This window comes from Triturus cristatus, chromosome 6 (genome assembly GCF_964204655.1).
Source record: "Triturus cristatus chromosome 6, aTriCri1.1, whole genome shotgun sequence".
Lineage (NCBI taxonomy): Eukaryota > Metazoa > Chordata > Amphibia > Caudata > Salamandridae > Triturus > Triturus cristatus.
In genome coordinates, this window is record NC_140589.1 from 1,859,965,199 (window position 1) to 1,859,986,632 (window position 21,434).

The 21,434-nt window shown below is 41.3% G+C and overlaps 1 protein-coding gene across 1 annotated transcript in view; it reads right to left on the reverse strand.

Annotated features, from left to right (window-relative positions):
* The window catches only part of LOC146822216 (uncharacterized), a 203,951-nt gene that overhangs the window by 145,997 nt on the left and 36,520 nt on the right, over positions 1-21,434 (reverse strand). Inside the window, exons 2-3 of the mRNA XM_085613363.1 lie at positions 6,051-6,197; positions 3,985-4,128 (exon numbers count right to left, since the gene is read on the reverse strand). Of these exons, the coding sequence (XP_085469489.1) occupies positions 3,985-4,128; positions 6,051-6,197 (291 nt within the window). The remainder of the gene's footprint in view (positions 1-3,984; positions 4,129-6,050; positions 6,198-21,434) is intronic.

Sequence of the window (21,434 nt, forward strand, 5' to 3'; positions counted from 1 at the left end):
CAGCATTATATATTAAGGTGTGCAGATGATTCTTATGGGTACTGCAGGTAAGCAATGGAACTATTTTAGAATTGTTTAGGTATTTAAAGTTAGCAATCTCTGTTTTTGCGGTATTGTACCAGAATGTCAGGGTATTTTACGGTACTACCACGGTACATAGTGATCACAAGTCATGAGATGATTGACTAATCATTGTGTTTACAAAAGTGAAAACACCTTTGTTGTTTTTAGGTACACTTTGCTCATTTTCTGCTTATTCCTTCCAATGTAAGTAATTATTAGGTTTGGTATTTTCCCCCAACTATAACAGGTGGAGCAAAATATGTATACGTAGAAACAAAAATATGATGTCGAGCTGTACTGTCATGGTATCCCAAAAACATTGTTTAAGGTTAACATTTTTGTTTATATAAATTTCTATAAATTGTTATACTAGTGTATAGTGATATGCTTTTTTTTAAGTTGGGCAGTGATTTTAAGTTGTTTTTTGTGAATAATTATATGCGCAAAAATTTGAAAATACACTTTAGCACAATCTATTTATAAAATATACTGTCCTAAAGTGTAGTTTGAATTTTTGTATTTGGAATTTTTTTATACTTTTTTTAGTACTCCGTATTTTAAGACAATTTATTTATATACGTATAATAGTTTTTGCCTACCTATTACCACTTTACTAAAGTGGTGATAGCCTGAGGTATGGGAAAAATTATCAATAATAATGCTTACAGTGCTTGAAAGGTGTCAAGCAGAACACAGGCAAATAGGAGCTGAAAACAAAATAGCTGCCTTTAACTTTTGTAAAGGCAGTCATTAGCCTAAGCTAATGGCTTGTCATCAATATATACCTTGGTAAAACCACAGATATCACTAAGTTTTAAAAAGTTAAAACTTAAAAAATACATACCCTACTTACCTCCCATACCCTACAGAATCATCTGTACACCATGGGCCATATGTAGGTAGGGACCCATTTACCACTTCATAAATACCGAATTTTACCGATTCGGTATTTATGAAGTGGTAAATGATATGTAGGTAATGAGTCGGTAATATTTACCGATTCGGTAAAAGTCGGTAATTACCGAATCGGTATTTACCGATTCGGTAATGAGGCATACCTTCCCATTGATGGGAAGGTATGCCTCATTACCGAATCGGTAAATACCGATTCGGTAATTAGGGGAACACATGCAAGGGTGGCAGGGTGTCACATTGACACCCTGTTGCACCCCTGATTCGGCCACGTGTGCACATGTGGCACACATACATGCCCTAAGGGCATGCATGTCTGCCACATTGCACACTTCTAAGCGCTTCAAAATGCGTAAACACATCCATTAATTATTTACCACCAACTATTAGTTGGTGGTAAATACCGACTCCTACAAACACCCACACACTCCCCCTACATCTCATTTTTGTATTCGGAATTTACCGAATCGGTAAAATTACCGATTCGGTAATTTTACCGATTCGGTAAATTACCGAATACAAAAATGAGCCCCCTACATACCAAAAGCCAAAATACCGGTCGGTAACGGTATAATTACCGAAAATCGGCCGTTACCGACCGGTATTTGGCTACCTACATGAGGCCCCATATCTTGCCACATTTTGTATAAGTCCGAATGACGGTTTGCACACTACACAAAAAACAAAAGACTATGTAAAATGCATTGGATTTCACACTCGCTTTGGCCCACCTTTTTCTTTGCACCCTGTTGTTATTGAGGGACAAAATCCCCCAAATCCTTATCTCTGGTCACCCTAATTATAACTACAGAGTGGCTACATCTGGGGATAGCCAGTTGGTAGTTATAGTTACGATCAACTTTTCCCATAGACAAAGCAGTTTTTCTTTTGCTAATAACTTTGGTACTGTTTGACGAACCTTCACGAAAGTTTAGAAAAAGTGCCCGCTTTGCCTAGTTTTGCATGTATAGTTTTGGGTGATTTGTTAAGCGGGGGTTCAGAAAAAGGGGGAGTCCCAAAACTGTTTTTCCTCATTCAATGTCTATGGGTATTTTGTCATTTTAGACATGGCTACAGGACGAACGATTGAATGGATTTACCCCAAATTTGGCAGAAAGCTACCTTTTGGCCCATAAAGCACACTTCTTGTAATTTGGTGTAAATATGTTAAGTAGTTTGAAGTTATTAAAGAAATAAAACTTTATATATCTAGAGACACGGATCCTCTGTGGATCGACTGTACCCACGGATCAATATATATTTTACTTTATGTAAACAAAAATACAAACTCACTGAAAAAAACAAAGGTGAAAAGGACGTTATAGTTAGATTCACGTTTTACACTCACAAAACTTTATAAATTAAGGTGTTATAGGTATACTACTGTTAAGAAACTAGAACCCATGACCTAAAGTTACTTATCAGCACAAGTTACAGTTTCTTCAGATAAGTATAACTATAACTGCTGAATTTCTATAGTGCTGTGTGATTAAAATTCTAACCTAATTATAATATCCCTGAAAACTCTATCTTTTTTAGACAGACAGACAGACAGACCGACAGACAGACAGGCAGACAGACAGACAGATAGACAGACAGACAGATAGATAATGGGATGCGTTTAATGGTGTCAAGGTTACATTTGACAATACTAGTTAACACAAAGGGCTATCTTTAAGTATAGTACTCTTGGTGAGCAGTGGGAAGTGGGAAAAGTTATTATGGTGCCCAGAAAAAGTAAGCCACTACTGTGGCTAAGCACATTGGTTAGTGATAATATTGTGAAAAATCTTAATATGGGTAACAGCATTATAGTTACTGGGTTGCGGAAAACAGGAAGACTGGTGAACACAGTTAGAACTGTTATTATAGAGCCAGTTTAAAAATAACAATAGAGTAGAGCACACAAATCATTGTTATTACTGTTCCAAGTCAAAATATGAGAACATAAATATGGTGACCGGCTTTACTACTATGGTGTCCAGGTTAAGTAAAGCATTACTGTGACACAGTGGGCAGTTTCATTATGAGGCCCAAGCTAAGTTTTCCATCAGTGGTGAACACTGCAAAGTGTGACAGTGCTGGTTAATCTAGTGGGCAGAGTGATAAAATTGCTTGTTGATAAATGCATTCCTTGCCGTTAGAAGGACAGTTCTTCAAAAGCCTTCAAAATCTCACATAGGCAGGTCACTGAAGAGAGATACAACAGTGCATCCCATTTCATGGGACATGGTTGGCGCTGCATTCATAATTCTGTAAACACCCAGTGTACCGTATGGTGGACCTATTGTAAACTTCTGACTGTGGACTGTATACTGCTGGGTAGCCAATGCCACTCCAATACATCTCCTCTCACTCCTCTCTTCCAGAATAGATAAAACTAGGCACAAGAATACATGTCTGAAAAAGGATAACAGTAAGTCAGAAAAGACCTCTGAGGCAGCAGTATCAAGATGGCCCAGTATTTGCACCATAAATCTTATCATAAAAGATGCTGGAACGTATATGTATGTGTAGTCTGGTGATGAAGCTGAAGACGACATATATCAGAGATATCTAAATACAACTATATAGACAATACACATGCATAGAGCCATGTACCAGCAGGGGTGGTGGTAACAAAAACATCAATGAAGTGGATTTAAAAATCTTTCCCATTTACAGTCAGTTACAGCAGCATACGAAAGTAATAACAATTGCTACTGTTCTGGTAGATATATGACACAGATTGAGGGTGCTGGTTTCTGTCAACATTTCCTCAAATCAGAAAACACTGGAGATGGAGAAGCCACAAATAATAAATAGATCTCTCCCTCTAAGTTGCTCTTGGTTATCTTCTGATGACCTTCAAAATACCTGATTGGATACCCATGGCTTGGAAAGGGTAGAGCAAATCATGTGATGGGAACCCAGCAACACTTTCGTAGGATTTAGCATACTTGAACCGCAGGGGTCCGACGTGGCAAGCACTTTGAGATCTAATTCCTACATATTGTATATGCCTGTTACCTGTTGTGATGTTTGTGCATTTCTGAGTGCAGACCGGCGTACAGCACTTTTGTGATCCTGGGCAGTGACTGTCTTGTTTGCATTTTGGAGGAGGTAGAGGAGTTGCACATCTTGTAACTGGCACTGGGCACTCCCCAGGCTTCTCTGTAAGAGCATAAATCAGTCATGAAATGTACCAAACCATCATCTGGCATTTGCAGCATTTTAATTCTTCATAATAGGCCTTGTATGAGACGGCCCTAGTGACGAACAAGTAGCATGCCCACCTAATATATTAGTACTAAAATATTTATTTGTAGATTACATTTGTTACTAATTAGCTCTAGCAATAGAGTACTAGATAACCTGTAATCTAAACAAAAATAATCTTTTTCTTTAATGTGGCAACTGTCATCATTTCACCTTGCCCTTGTGAGAGGCCTTCCCCCAACTACCCACACATAAATCCCAATGCTCACACAAGGCCTACCACAAAGCTTTAACATAGCATGCTTGAAAATAAATAAAACTAAAATCATGAATGCATAGAACAATTAAACATGTTTCAATACACAGCAATTAGACACCAGGGGTCTTATTTAGCAACCCTGTATGGAACAATGACAAATGCCACAGGTTGTCATTAAGAGAGTAATATTGGAACCAGGCTATGACAGGGCGGGTGGATGAGGAATAGGTACATGATATAGGAAATCTGCTAGAAAGAACTTTGTACAATTTAATATTTCTCCCTTTTTTATATATATATGTCTGTGTATGTATATGTATGTATAACTATCACCACTCCTTCGTCGTCGGAGCCCACAACACTGCAAGGCGGCCTCAGCTGCCTGCCAAGGACAAAGCATCCTGGTAATTAATACATAAAAGAAAGTTGCTGAGGCCAATTTACAGAAAAACACATTATTTAATCTCCACGTGAAGAGTGGCTGCAGATTAAAAAGTCTTTCATTTCCTGACGCGTTTCAGCAGTTATGCTTTAGTCACAGGATCAAAGTAGAAGCAGTGTCCATACACAAATGCTTTATATCTCCTGCATCACCTGACCAAACAACCTACAATTCCCAGAATACATTGGTAAAGTCCCTCATTGTTGCGGTGATTATTCTTGTATTGCTGAATAGCATTTTTCACTCCAGCCATCAAACACATTTCATAATTTCCATGCATCCTGTTAAGAAAGTGTCAAGTGCATTTTAAAAATGTAAACATTTCAAAGAGTCCTGGACAGATTTAATTTTTCAATCTGTTAGCCACATAGAGCACAGGATCTCAGGAAAAATGAGGAAACCTCTCCCTTCTCCCAGACTGAAAAATGAAATCTGTCCAGAACTCTTTGAAATGTTTACATTTTTACAATGCACACCTTTTGCAAATGATCCATTTTTTGGGCCATTGCTTTAGGTAATGGTATCAGTATCTGGGGCAAGATGAGAGTTACATTTAGGCACAAGCTCCCTTTAAAGGAAACAGATTAATCCATGAATTACTTCCCATGAGTAGTACATGTAGCCAGATTCTTGTACCTGATGTAACCAGGACTGTTAGCATGAATCAGCACTTTTGTGAACAAAGGAAGCCTTTTCAGAGGATCTGTCACACCCCTGCATCAGCCTGCATTTACTTAAATGATTGACAACACTTTGCTGCACTTACATAGGAGCAGTAACAGAGGTGCACATATTTTGCAACAAATATCGAATGAAAAAATTCTCTTATCCATCTAAAAACAGTTTTACATTAAATGTTCAACTCGTTGTCATCTCCCTAGCCAGTTTTCGATCAGTTAATCAAGAAATACAATTAGGAGTACAATTGTAGAAGCTGCATATACAGATACAGATGCTGTGATGTGCATATAGAGGGAGTGTAAGTATGTTCCTCACTCAAGGAAAAATAAATATCACATATTTGTGCGATCTTTTGAATTCTACAGATTTTACTAGATGTAGGTGGCACTTCTTCATTTTTGTACGATGATGCTGTGTTCGGCTCAGCTTGAAAGCAGAAAAACAATTTAAGAACTGACAACAACATCAGCCATCGTCCCATCCTGAGACAAGTACCCGTCTCTGGAGCCTTGCACTTCAATCCACACTGGAAGTAGCAGCACTTCTGATCCCCTATACAGTCACCATCAATCTTACACTGATCGTCTTCAGCCTGGATGCACATTATGATGTCTTCTGGACACTTTCCTCGTTTTGGTTTCACTGAAAACAGTAGAGAATTTGTTACATGGTATCTGTTCTTGAAACCCAATATATATCATACATTGAAGTAGATTTCACCAACATTGGGGGTAAGGGGTTTCAAGGTCTAAGAAAATGACTCAGAGACAATGTACATGGGTAGGATGTGATTGGGGGAAGGTTATCTCAGTGGAGTAGAGGGTTAGCTCAGTGGGGCAAGAAGAGTTCATGACAGATAGTTAATCCCAGTGAGCAGGGACTGAAGAGGATGTTGAGTAGCAGTCAAAGTATTCTAGCTCGATCCTGCTAAATGTTCAATGCTTCTATCCATTCCTTGTCACCACCAGATTGCAGACCCCTGGAGAACACATCAGAAAAATGATGTATGTTACAGACAATTCAAGAGGTTATATATGACATTAACCAGGAGCACACCCATATATGTGCTAAACATAAGTTTTTGTTAGGAAAACTTTAGTTATGTTTGGTATAAAACCCAAATTCAACTAAACACATATATGCAATTCTAAAGTTATAGTGATCTCCTAAATTTATGGTTTAGGTCCCACTTAGGCACTTACAGTCTGATTCAGATCTCAGCGGATGGGTTAAATGATTAGTTGTTTGCTTACTGTGTTTACCAAAGGTAAAAATCAGCCATGCACTTTTTATTACAATTTTAAAGTTGTAAGGTGAGTGTTTCGTAGCATTCTGGTTGGGGTCTTTCTTATAGTTAAGTGTTATGTTTTATTGTTATTACCAACTAATTGCTGCTTCATTTAAGTAATAATAGGTTAGGTTTTATGTTTTTTTAATTTATATATATTATCGAAATAGTGATTTTTGTACAATTTGTCCCTTCATACCTTAGTACCCGTTTCACTAATGTCTGATAAATTTTGCAGACCTGTTACACCCATTTCATTGTCTTAGGAGTAAAAGTGTTGCAGGGTCTGGTGAAGGGGGTGCAACGGGAAAAGGGGTGATCCCAAAACGTGATTAAATCCAATTAAATTTTACACACACATTTTGCAGTTTATCAATTGAGCAATATCTGTTTTTGCGGTATTGTACCAGAATGTCAGGGTATTTTACGGTACTACCATGGTAAATAGTGACCACAAGTCATGAGATGATTGACTAATCATTGTGTTTACAAAAGTTAAAACACCTTTGTTGTTTTTAGGCACACTTTGCTCATTTTCTGCTTATTCCTTCCAATGTAAGTAATTATTAGGTTTGGTATTCTTCCCCAACTATAACAGGTAGAGCAAAATATTTATACGTATAAACAAAAATATGATGTCGAGCTGTACTGTCATGGTATCCCAAAAACATTTTTTAAGGTTAACATTTTTGTTTATAAATTTCTATAAATTGTTATATCAGTATATACTGATGTGCTTTTTTTTAAGCTGTGTAGTAATTTTAAGTAATTATCGCTCTACACTTTATACATTTTTGTGAATAATTAAATGTGTAAAAATTTGAAAATACACTTTAGCACAATATATTTATAAAATATACTGTCCTAAAGTGGATTTTGAAATTTTGTATTAAGATTGTTTTTATACTTTTTTTTGCACTCTGTATTTTATAAAAAAAATATTTATAGAAGTATAATAATTTTTGCCTACCTATTACCACTTTACTAAAGTGGTGATAGGTATGGGAAAAATATCAATAATAATGCTTACAGTGCTTGAAAGGTGTAAAGAAGAACACAGGCAAATAGGAACTGAAAACAAAATAGCTGCCTTTAACTTTTGTAAAGGCAGTCATTAGCCTAAGCTAATGGCTTGTCATCAATATATACCTTGGTAATACCACAGATATCACTACGTTTTAAACAGTTAAAACTTAAAAAATACTTACTCTACATACCTCCCATACCCCACAGAATCATCTGTGAACCATATCTTGCCACATTTTGTAAAAGTCCGAATGACGGTTTGCACACTACACAAAATACAAAAGACTATGTAAAATGCATTGGATTTCACACTCGCTTTGGCCCACCTTTTTCTTTGCACCCCGTTGTTATTGAGGGACAAAATCCCCCAAATCCCTATCTCAGGTCACCCTAATTATAACTACAGAGTGGCTACATCTGGGGATAGCCAGTTGGTAGTTATAGTTACGATCAACTTTTCCCATAGACAAAAAAGTTTTTCTTTTTGCTAATAACTTTGGTACTTTTGACAAACCTTCACAAAAGTTTCAAAAAAGTGCACGCTTTGCCTAATTTTGCATGGAAAGTTTTGGGTGATTTGTTAACTGGGGGTTCAGAAAAAGGGGGAGTCCCAAAACAGTTTTTCCTCATTCAATGTCTATGGGTTATTTGTAATTTTTAGACATGGCTACAGCCCGAAACGTTGAATGGATTTACCCCAGATTTGACAGAAAGCTACCTTTTGGCCCTAAAGCACACTTCTTGTAATTTGGTGTAAATCTGTTAAGTAGTTTGAAGTTATTAAAGAAATAAAACTTTACATATCTAGAGACACGGATCCTCTGTGGATCCGCTGTACCCACGGATCAATTTTCTAGTTTACTTTATGTAAACAAAAATACAAACTCACTGAAAAAAACAAAGGTGACAAGGACATTATAGTTAGATTCACGTTTTACACTCACAAAACCTTATAAATTAAGGTGTTATATGTATACTACTGTTAAGAAACTAGAACCCATGACCTAAGTTACTTAACAGCACAAGTTACAGTTTCTTCAGATAAGTATAACTATAACTGCTGAATTTCTATAGTGCTGTGTGATTAAAATTCTAACCTAATTATAATATCCCTGAAAACTCTATCATAGATAGATAGATAGATAGATAGATAGATAGATAGATAGATAGATAGATAGATAGATAGATAGATAGATAGATAGATAGATAGATAGATAGATAGATAGATAGATAGATAGATAGATAGATAGATAGATAGATAGATAGATAGATAGATAGATAGATAGATAGATAGATAGATAGATAGATAGATAGATAGAGGGATGTGTTTAATGGTGTCAAGGTTACATTTGACAATACTAGTTAACACAAAGGGCTATCTTTAAGTATAGTACTCCTGGTGAGCAGTGGGAAGTAGGAAAAGTTAATATGGTGCCCAGAAAAAGTAAGCCATTACTTTTGCTAAGCACATTGGTTAGTGATAATATTGTGAATAATCTTAATATGGGTAACAGCATTATAGTTTCTGGGTTGCGGAAAATAGGAAGACTTGTGAACACAGTTAGAACTGTTATTATAGAGCCAGTTTAAAAATAACAATAGAGTAGAGCACATACAACATTGTTATTATTGTTCCAAGTCAAAATATGAGAACATAAATATGGTGACCGCTTTACTACTATGGTGTCCAGGTTAAGTAAAGCATTACTGTGACACAGTGGGCAGTTTCATTATGAGGCCCAAGCTAAGTATTCCATCAGTTGTGAACACTGTGAAGTGTGACAGTGCTGGTAAATCTAGTGGGCAGAGTGATAAAATGGCTTGTTGATAAATGGATTCCTTGCCGTTAGAAGGACAGTTCTTCAAAAGCCGTCAAAAGCTCACAGAGGCAGATCACTGAAGAGAGATGCAGCAGTGCATCCCATTTCATGGGACATGGTTGGCGCTGCATACATAATTCTGTAAACACCCAGTGTACCGTATGGTGGACCTATTGTAAACTTCTGACTGTAGACTGTATACTGCTGGGTAGCCAATGCCACTCCAATACATCTCCTCTCACTCCTCTCTTCCAGAATAGATAAAACTAGGCACGAGAATACATGTCTGAAAAAGGATAACAGTAAGTCAGAAAAGACCTCTGAGGCAGCAGTATCAAGATGGCCCAGTATTTGCACCATAAATCTTATCATAAAAGATGCTGGAACGTATATGTATGTGTAGTCTGGTGATGAAGCTGAAGACGACATATATCAGAGATATCTAAATACAACTATATAGTCAAAACACATGCATAGAGCCATGTACCAGCAGGGGTGGTGGTAACAAAAACATCAATGAAGTGGATTTAAAAATCTTTCCCATTTAAAATCAGTTACAGCAGCATAAGAAAGTAAGAAAAATTGCTCCTGTTCTGCCAGATATATGACACAGATTGAGAGTGCTGGTTTCTGTCATCATTTCCTAAAATCAGAAAACACTGGAGATGGAGAAGCCACAAATACTAAATAGATCTCTCCCTCTAAGTTGCTCTGGTTATCTTCTGATGACCTTCAAAGTACCTGATTGGATAGCCATGGCTTGGAAAGGGTAGAGCAAATCACGCAATGGGAACCCAGCAACACTTTTGTAGGGTTTAGCATACTTGAACCGCAGGGGTCCGACGTGGCAAGCACTTTGAGATCTAATTCCTACATATTGTATATGCCTGTTACCTGTTGTGATGTTTGTGCATTGCTGAGTGCAGACCGGCGTGCAGCACTTTTGTGATCCTGGGCAGTGACTGTCTAGTTTGCATTTTGGAGGTGGTAGAGGAGTTGCACATCTTGTAACTGGCACTGGGCACTCCCCAGGTTTCTCTTTAAGAGCATAAATCAGTCATGAAATTTACCAAACCATCCTCTGGCATTTGCAGCATTTTAATTCTTCATAATAGGCCTTGTATGAGAAGGCCCTAGTGACGAACAAGTAGCATGCCCACCTAATATATTAGTACTAAAATATTTATTTGTAGATTACATTTGTTACTAATTAGTACTAGATAACCTGTAATCTAAACAAAAATAATCTTTTTCTTTAATGTTGTTACTGCTATCATTTCACCTTGCCCTTGTGAAAGGCCTTCCCCCAACTACCCACACATATATCCCAATGCTCACACAAGGCCTACCACAAAGCTTTAACATAGAATGCTTGAAAATAAATAAAACAAAAATCATTAATACATGGAACAATTAAACATGTTTCATTACACAGCAATTAGACACCAGGATTCTTATTTAGCAGCCCCGTGTGGCACAATGACAAATGCCACAGGTTGTCATTAAGAGAGTAATACTGGAACAAGGCTATGATAGGGTGGGTGGATGAGGAATAGGTACATGATATTGGAAATCTGTAAGAAAGAACTTTGTACAATTGTATATTTGTCCCTTTTATATATATATATATGTGTGTGTATATGTATGTATAAATATCACCACTCCTTCGTCGTCGGGGCCCACAACCCTGCAGGGCGGCCTCAACTGCCTGCAAAGGACAAAGTATCCTGGTAATTAATACATAAAACAAAGTTGCGGAGGCCAATTCACGGAAAAACACATTATTTATTCTCCAAGTGAAGAGAGGCTGCAGATTTAAAAGTCTTTCATTTCCTGACGCGTTTCAGCAATTATGCTTTAGTCATTGGATCGAGGTGTAAGCAGTGTCCATACACAGATGCTTTATATCTCCTGCATCACCTCACCAAACAACCTACAAGTCCCAGAATACATTGGTAAAGTCCCTCAGTGTTGCGGTAAACTTTTGTGTATTGCTGAATAGCGTTTTTCACTCCAGCCATCAAACACATTTCATAATTTCCATGCATCCTGTTAAGAAAATGTCACTTGAATTTTAAAAATGTAAACATTTCAAAGAGTCCTGGACAGATTTAATTTTTCAATCGGTTAGCCACATAGAGCAAAGGATCTCAGGAAACATGAGGAAACCTCTCCCTTCTCCCGGACTGAAAAATGAAATCTGTCCAGAACTCTTTGAAATGTTTACATTTTTACAAAGCACAACTTTTGCAAATGATCCCTTTTTGGGGCCATTGCTTTAGGTAATGGTATTAGCATCTGGGGCATCTGGTTTCTTTAAAGGAAACAGTTGAATCCATGAATGACTGCCCAAAAGAAGTACATGTAGCCAGAATGGGTCACTACAGGAGTGCAAGGGGAGTTACAGGGTGATTGCTGGAAGTGTAGGGACACTGACTGGAGAATTGAAATGTGAAAGACAAGTGTGTAGGTGGTTAGAAGACTGCATGCATAGTGGATAGGCATTTGAAGCAGTCCATGTACTAAGGCCTGGGTGAGTACTTGGGTACTGACTGAATGATTAGAGTACTGCAAGGAGAGTGCCTGGGTGAATTTAAAAGTGTTTGGCTTTTGGCGCTGTGAATGATCTAGGTCATGATGCTGAATGGGTCACTACAGGAGTGCAAGGGGAGTTACAGGGTGATTGCTGGAATTGTATGGATACTGACTGGGGAATTGAAGGTGTGAAAGACAAGTGTGTAGGTGGTTAGAAGACTGCATGCATAGTGGATAGGCGTTTGAAGCAGTCCATGTGCTAAGGCCTGGCTCACTACATAAGTACTTGGGTACTGACTGAATGATTAGAGTACTTCAAGGAGAGTACCTCGGTGAATTTACAAGTGGTTGGCTTTTGGCACAATGAATGTATTAGTACATGGTGCTGAATGGGTCACTGCAGGAGTGCAAGGGGAGTGACACTGTTTCCTGGAAGTGTATGTATACTGACTGGGGAATTGAAGGTGTGAAATACAAGTGTGTAGGTGGTTAGAGGACTGCATGCATAGTGGATAGGCGTTTGAAGCAGTCCATGTGCTAAGGCCAGGCTCACTACATAAGTTCTTGGGTACTGACTGAATGATTAGAGTACTACAAGGAGAGTGCCTGGGTGAATTTATAAGAGGTTGGGTTTTGGCGCAGTGAATGGATTAGTACATGGTGCTGAATGGGTCACTACAGGAGTACAAGGGGAGTGACAGGGTGCTTGCTGGAAGTGTATGGACACTGACTGGAGAATTCAAAGTGTGAAAGACAAGTGTGTAGGTGGTTAGAAGACTGCATTCATAGTGGAGATGGAGTTGAAGCAGTCCATGTGCTCAGGCCTGGGTCACTGGATGAGTACTTGTGTACTGACTGAATGATTAGAGTACTACAAGGAGAGTGCCTGGGTAAATTTATACGTGGTTGGCTTTTGGCGCAGTGAATGGATTAGTACATGGTGCTGAATGGGTCAATGGAGGAGTGCAAGGGGAGTGACACAGTATTTGCTGGAGTGTATGTATACTGACTGGGGAATTGAAGGTGTGAAAGACAAGTGTGTAGGTGGTCGGAGGACTGTATGCACGGTGGATAGGCATTTGAAGTAGCCACTGTGCTAAGGTCTGGCTCACTACATAAGTACTTGGGTACTGACTGAATGATTAGAATACTGCAAGGAGAGTGCCTGGGTGAATGTATAAGTGGTTGGGTTTGAGCGCAGTGAATGGATTAGTACATGGTGCTGAATGGGTCACTAGAGGAGTGCAAGAGGAGTGACAGGGTGTTTCCGGGAACTGTATGGATACTTACTGGGGAATTGAAAGTGTGAAATACAAGTGTGTAGGTGGTTAGAGGACTACATGCATAGTGGATAGTCGTTTGAAGAAGTCCATGTGCTAAGGCCTGGCTCAGTGTTTAGTACTTGGGTATTGACTGAATGATTAGAGTATTGCAAGGAGAGTGCCTGGGTGAATTTATAAGAGGTTGGGTTTTGGCGCAGTGAATGGATTAGTACATGGTGCTGAATGGGTCACTAGAGGAGTGCAAGGGGAGTGACAGGGTATTTGCTGGAAGTGTATGGATACTGACTGGGGAATTGAAGATGTGAAATACAAGTGTGTAGGTGGTTGGAGGACTAAATGCATAGTGAATAGGCGTTTGAAGCAGTCCATGTGCTAAGGCCTGGCGCACTGCATGAGTACTTGGGCACTGACTGAATGATTAGAGTACTGCAAGGAGAGTACCTGGGTGAATTTATAAGTGGTTGGCTTTTGGAGCAGTGAATGGATTAGCACATGGTGCTGAATGGGTCACTGGAGGAGTGCAAGGGGAGTGACAGGGTGTTTCCTGGAAGTGTATGGATACTGACTGGGGAATTGAAGGTCTGAAAGATACGTGTGTAGGTGGTTAGAGTACTGCATGCCTAGTGGATAGACGTTTGAAGCAGTCCATGTGCTAAAGTCTGGCTCACTGGATGAGTACTTGGGTACTGACTGAATGATTAGTGTACTGCAAGGAGAGTGCCTGGGTGAATTTATAAGTGTTTGTGTTTTGGCGCACTGAATGCATTAGGTCATGATCCTGAATGGGTCACTACAGGATTGCAAGGAGAGTGGCAAGGTGTTTGCTGGAAGTGTGTGAATACTGAATGGGGAATTAAACTTGTGAAAGATAACTGTTTAGGTGGTTAGAGGACTGCATGTATAGTGGATAGTCGTTTGAAGCAGTCCATGTGCTAAGGCCTGGCTCACTGCATGAGTACTTGGGTACTGACAGAATGATTAGTGTACTGCACGGAGAGTGCCTGGGTGAATTTATAAGTGGTTGACTTTTTGTGATTGCGATTTGGCACAGTGAATGGATTAGGTCATGATGCTGAATGGGTCACTGGAGGAGTGCAAGGGGAGCGACATGGTGTTTGCTGGAGTGTATGTATACTGACTGGGGAATTGAAGGTGTGAAAGACAAGTGTGTAGGTGGTTAGAGGACTGCATGCATAGTGGATAGGGCTTTGAAGCAATCCATGTGCTAAGGCCTGGCTCACTGCATGAGTACTTGGGTACTGACTGAATAATTAGAGTAATGCAAGGAGAGTGCCTGGGTGAATTTATAAGTGTTTGGGTTTGAGCGCAGTGAATGGATTACTACATGGTGCTGAATGGGTCACTAGAGGAGTGCAAGAGGAGTGACAGGGTGTTTCCAGGAAGTGTATGGATACTTACTGGGGAATTGAAAGTGTGAAATACAAGTGTGTAGGTGGTTAGAGGACTACATGCATAGTGGATAGTCATTTGAAGCAGTCCATTTGCTAAGGCCTGGCTCAGTGTATGAGTACTTGGGTATTGACTGAATGATTAGAGTATTGCAAGGAGAGTGCCTGGGTGAATTTATAAGAGGTTGGGATTTGGCGCAGTGAATGGATTAGTACATGGTGCTGAATGGGTCACTACAGGAGTGCAAGGGGAGTGACCTGGTGCTTGCTGGAAGTGTATGGATACTGACTGGAGAATTGAAGGTGTGAAAGACAAGTGTGTAGGTGGTTAGAGGACTGCATGCATAGTGGATAGGGCTTTGAAGCAATCCATGTGCTAAGGCCTGGCTCACTGCCTGAGTACTTGGGTACTGACTGAATGATTAGACTACTGCAAGGAAAGTGCCTGGGTGAATTTATAAGTGGTTGGCTTTAGGCACAGTGAATGGATTAGTACATGGTGCTGAATGGGTCACTAGAGGTGTGCAAGGGGAGTGACACGGTGTTTGCTGGAGTGTATGTATACTGACTGGGGTATTGAAGTTGTGAAAGACAAGTGTGTAGGTGGTTAGAGGACTGCATGCATAGTGGATATGGGTTTGAAGCAATCCATGTGCTAAGGCCTGGCTCACTGCATGAGTACTTGGGTACTGACTGAATGATTAGAGTACTGCAAGGAGAGTGCCTGGGTGAATTTAAAAGTGTTTGGGTTTTGGCACAGTGAATGGATTAGTACATGGTGCTGAATGGGTCACTGAAGTAGTGCAAGTAGGGTGACAGGGTGTTTGCTGGTAGTGTATGAATACTGACTGGGGAATTGAAGGTGTGAAAGACAAGTGTGTAGGTGGTTAGAGGACTGAATGCACGGTGGATAGGTGTTTGAAGTAGCCCATGTGCTAAGGTCTGGCTCATTACATAAGTACTTGGGTACTAACTGAATGATGAGAGTACTGCAAGGAGAGTGCCTGAGTGAATTTATAAGTGGTTGGCTTTTGGCGCAGTGAATGGATTAGTACATGGTGCTGAATGGGTCACTAGAGGAGTGCAATGGGAGTGACAGGGTGTGTGCTGGAAGTGTATGGATACTGACCGGGGAATAGAAGGTGTGAAAGATAAGTGTGTAGGTGGTTAGAGGACTGCATGCATAGTGGATAGGCATTTGCTGCAGTCAATGTGCTAAAGCCTCGCTCACTGGATGAGTACTTGGGTACTGACTGAATGATTAGAGTACTGCAAGTAGCATGCCTAGGTAAATTTATAAGTGTTTGGGTTTTGGCGTAGTGAATGGATTAGTACATGGTGCTGAATGGGTCACTAGAGGAGTAAAAGGGTGTTTCCAGGAAGTGTATGGATACTGACTGGGGAATTGAAGGTGAGAAAGATAAGTGTGTAGGTGGTTAAAGGACTGCATGCATAGTGGATAGGCATTTTAAGCAGACCATGTGCTAAAGCCTTGCTTACTGGATCATTACTTGGGTACTGACTGAATGATTAGAGTACTGCAAGGAGAGTGCCTGGGTGAATTTATAAGTTTTTAGCTTTTGGCACAGTGAATGAATTAGTACATGGTACTGAATGGGTCACTAGAGGTGTGCAAGGGGAGTGACACGGTGTTTGCTGGAGTGTATGTATACTGAATGCTGAGTTGAAGGTGTGAAAGACAAGTTTGTAGGTGGTTAGAGGACTGCATGCATAGTGGATAGGGGTTTGAAGCAATCCATGTGCTAAGGCCTGGCTCACTGCATGAGTACTTGGGTACTGACTGAATGGTTAGAGTACTGCAAGGAGAGTGCCTGGGTGAACTTATAAGTGTTTGGGTTTTGGCGGAGTGAATGGATTAGGTCATGATGCTGAATGGGTCACTAGAGGATTGCAAGGAGAGTGACAGGGTGTTTGCGGGAAGTGTGTGAATACTGAATGGGGAATTAAAGTTGTGAAAGATAAGTGTGTAGGTGGTTAGAGGACTGCATGCATAGTGGATAGTCATTTGAAACAGTCCATGTGCTAAGGCCTAGCTCACAGGATGAGGACTCTGGTACTGACTGAATGATTAGAGTACTGCAAGGAGACTGCCTGGGTGAATTTATAAGTGTTTGGGTTTAGGCGCAGTGAATGGGTTAATACATGATGCTGAATGGGTCACTAGAGGAGTGCAAGGGGAGTGACAGGGTGTTTGCTGGAAGTGTATGGATACTGACTGGGGAATCGAAAGTGTGAAAATACGTGTGTAGGTGGTTAGAGGACTGCCTGCATAGTGGATAGGCATTTACTGCAGTCCATGTGCTAATGCCTCGCTCACTGGATGAGTACTTGGGTACTGACTGAATGATTAGAGTACTGCAATGAGAGTGCCCGGGTGAATTTATAAGTGTTTGGGTTTTGGCGCAGTGAATGGATTAGTACATGATGCGGAATGGGTCACTAGAGGAGTCCAAGGGGAGTGACACAGTGGTTGTTGGAGTGTATGTATACTGACTGGGGAATTGAAGGTGTGAAAGACAAGTGTGTAGGTGGTTAGAGGACTGCATGCCTAGTGGATAGGGGTTTGAAGCAATCCATGTTCTAAGACCAGGCTCACTGCATGAGTACTTGGGTACTGACGGAATGATTAGAGTACTGCAAGGAGAGTGCCTGGGTGAATTTATAAGTGGTTGGCTTTTGGCGCAGTGACTGGATTAGTACATGGTGCTGAATGGGTCACTAGAGGAGTGCAAGGGGCGTGAAAGTGTGTTTGCTGGAAGTGTATGGAAACTGATTGGGGAATCGAAGGTGTGAAAGATAAGTGTGTAGGTGGTTAGAGGAGTGCACGGATTTGTACATGGTGCTGAATGGGTCACTAGAGGAGTAAAAGGGTGTTTCCAGGAAGTGTATGGATACTGACTGGGGATTTCAAGGTGAGAAAGATAAGTGTGTAGGTGGTTAAAGGACTGCATGCATAGTGGATAGGCATTTTAAGAAGACCATTTGCTAAAGCCTTGCTCACTGGATCATTACTTGGGTACGGACTGAATGATTAGAGTACTGCAAGGAGAGTGCCCGGGTGATTTTATAAGTGTTTGGGTTTTGGCGCAGTGAATGGATTAGGTCATGATGCTTAATGAGTCACTAGAGGAGTGCAAGGGGAGTGACAGGGTGTTTGCTGGAAGTGTATGAATACTGACTGGGGTATTGAAGGTTTGAAAGGTAAGTGTGTAGGTGGTTAGAGGACTGCATGCATAGTGCATAGGCATTTGCTGCAGTCCATGTGCTAAAGCCTCGCTCACAGGATGAGTACTTGGGTACTGACTGAATGATTAGAGTACTGCAACGAGAGTGCCTGGGTGAATTTATAAGTGTTTGGCTTATGGCGCAGTGAATGGATTAGTACATGATGCTGAATGCGTCACTAGGGGAGAGCAATGGGAGTGAAAGGGTGTTTGCTGGAAGTGTATGGATACTGACTGGGGAATTGAAGGTGTGAAAGACAAGTGTGTAGATGATTAAAGGACTGCATGCATAGTGGATAGGTGTTTGAAGCAGTCCATGAACTAAGGCCTGGCTTACTACATAAGTACTTGGGTACTGACTGAGTGATTAGAGTACTGCAAGGAGAGTGCCTGGGTGAATTTATAAGAGGTTGGGTTTTGGCACAGTGAATGGATTAGTACATGGTGCTGAATGGGTCACTAGATCAGTGCAAGCGGAGTGACGGGGTGTTTGCTAGAAGTGTGGATTCTGACTGGGGAATTGAAGGTGTCAAAGACTAGTGTGTAGGTGGTTAGAGGACTGCATGCATAGTGGATAGGCGTTTGAAGCAGTCCATGTGAGAAGGCCTAGCTCACTACATAAGTACTTGGGTACCTCACAGAATGATTAGAGTACTGCAAGGAGAGTGCCTGGGTGAATTTATAAGTGGTTGGGTTTTGGAGCAGTGAATAGATTAGTACATGGTGCTAAATGGGTCACTATAGGAGTGCAAGGGGAGTGACAGGGTGTTTGCTGGAAGAGTATGTATACTGATTAGGGAATTGAACGTGTGAAAGACAAGTGTGCAGCGGGTTAGAGGACTGCATGTATAGCGGATAGGCGTTTGAAGCAGTCAATGTGCTAAGGCCAGGCTCAGTGCATGAGTACTTGGGTACTGACTGAATGATTAGAGTACTGCAAGGAGAGTGCCTGGGTGAATTTATAAGAGGTTGGGTTTTGGCACAGTGAATGGATTAGTACATGGTGCTGAATGGGTCACTAGAGTGGTGCAGGCGGAGTGACGGGGTGTTTGCTAGAAGTGTGTGGATTCCGACTGGGGAATTGAAGGTGTCAAAGACTAGTGTGTAGGTGGTTAGAGGACTGCATGCATAGTGGATAGGCGTTTGAAGCAGTCCATGTGAGAAGGCCTAGCTCACTACATAAGTACTTGGGTACCTCACAGAATGATTAGAGTACTGCAAGCAGAGTGCCTGGGTGAATTTATAAGTGGTTGGGTTTTGGAGCAGTGAATAGATTAGTACATGGTGCTAAATGGGTCACTAGATGAGTGCAAGAGGAGTGACAGGGTGTTTCCTGGAAGTGTATGGACACTGATTGGTTAATTGAAGGTGTGAAAGACAAGTGTGTGGGTGGTTTTGAGACTGCATGCATAGTGGATAGGGGGTTGAAGCAGTCTATGTGCTAAGGCCTGGGTCACTGCAGGAGTACTTGGGTACTGACTTAATGATTAGAGTACTGCAAGGAGAGTGCCTGGGTGAATTTATAAGTGTTTGGCTTTTGGCGCAGTGAATGGATTAGTACATGGTGCTGAATGGGTCACTACAGGAGTAAAAGGGTGTTTCCAGGAAGTGTATGGATACTAACTGGGGTTCAAGGTGAAAAAGACAAGTGTGTAGGTGGTTAAAGGACTGCATGCATAGTGGATAGGCGTTTTAAGCAGACCATATGCTAAAGCCTTGCTCACTGGATCATTACTTGGGTACGGACTGAATGATTAGAGTACTGCAAGGAGAGTTCCTGGGTGATTTTATAAGTGTTTGGTGTAGGAAGGTGGAATCTGACTAATGGTTGCCCCCAACGTTTTGCCTGGTATTTGAGTGGTTTTTGACTAGTCTGGCTGGGATCCTGCTATCCAGGACCCCAGTCTATCTGCTTTCTCCCTAAAACTAATGTGAAGAACCCTAGGTACAAACTAATTGGATGCTGAGGATTCCCTGACAGTCCCTTGTAGATGGTACCCTAGGTACCCAGGGCATGGGTTCCTCAGTAGGCCTACCAGGGCTGCAGCACTTATTGTGCCACCCTGGGACAGCCATACAAACTGACACCACCAGACCACTACTGTAGTCTGGGTAAGGTGGTGCTAGCACCCCTTACAGGGATATAGGTACCCTATATCCCACCCCATTACAACACGTACTCTCATAGGTCACCCCTATAGCAGGCCTTGGTAATCCTACAAGGCAGGGTGCTGAGGTATGTGTGAGGGGGGACCCCTACATGAGTAGGGCCTCTCTGCAACCTTCGTAAAATCATTGCTGGGTTGTTTGTAGTGTAGCCATACCATATACTCTTAACCGCATTATAAGTCTATCGCGATAACGCGATAACTTGAGAATGGCTACACAGAACCATATTGTGTTTGGTGTCAAACATGTAGGAGTCATACCCCCAGTCCAGCCATGGGCATGATGGTACGATATCCCCCTGCTAGAGTGGCGATATGGGAAAAGAGGCAGAATTTAGACACCAATTTAAAAGTGCACAAGCAGTACAAAATGGCTACTACCCGCCACCTACACGACCCTGGCTGGCTGTTGCTGGGGAAAACCCCAGCCTCGCCAGCTGGACAATAGGGCTCCTGTGGCAGGGAGGTGCTAGCATCTCCCCAGACAAGATAATGTGGATTGGAACAGGGTGGGTGCACCAAATGTCCTTTCAGAGTTGCACGTAGGCAGCTGCAGAAGCCTCATTCTGCATAGTCAAGTCAAGTCAAGTCAAAAGATTTATATAGCGCGCTACATACCCAGAGGGTCTCAAGGCGCTTGTAGAAGGGTGGGGAGTTACTTGTCGAATATCCACGTTTTGAGTTGCTTTCTGAATGCTAGGTGGTTCTGAGTAAGGCGAAGGTGAGTGGGAAGTGAGTTCCAAGTTTTAGCAGCTAGGTAGGAGAACGATCTACCTCCCATGGTGGTTTTGTTGATGCGAGGTACAGTGGCAAGGGCTAGGTTGGAGGATCGTAGCTGGCGGGAGGGGGTGTAGAAGGATAGTCGTGTGTTGAGGCATTCGGGTCCGATTTCGTAGAGTGCTTTGTGTGCGTGGGTTAGGAGCCGGAAAGTGATCCTCTTATTGACGGGGAGCCAGTGGAGGTTTTTCAGGTGATCAGAGATGTGTTCTTTACGCGGGATGTCTAGTATGAGCCTGGCTGAGGCGTTCTGGATGCGTTGTAGTTTTTTCTGGAGTTTTGCGGTGGTGCCGGCGTAGAGGGTGTTTCCGTAGTCCAGTCAGCTCGT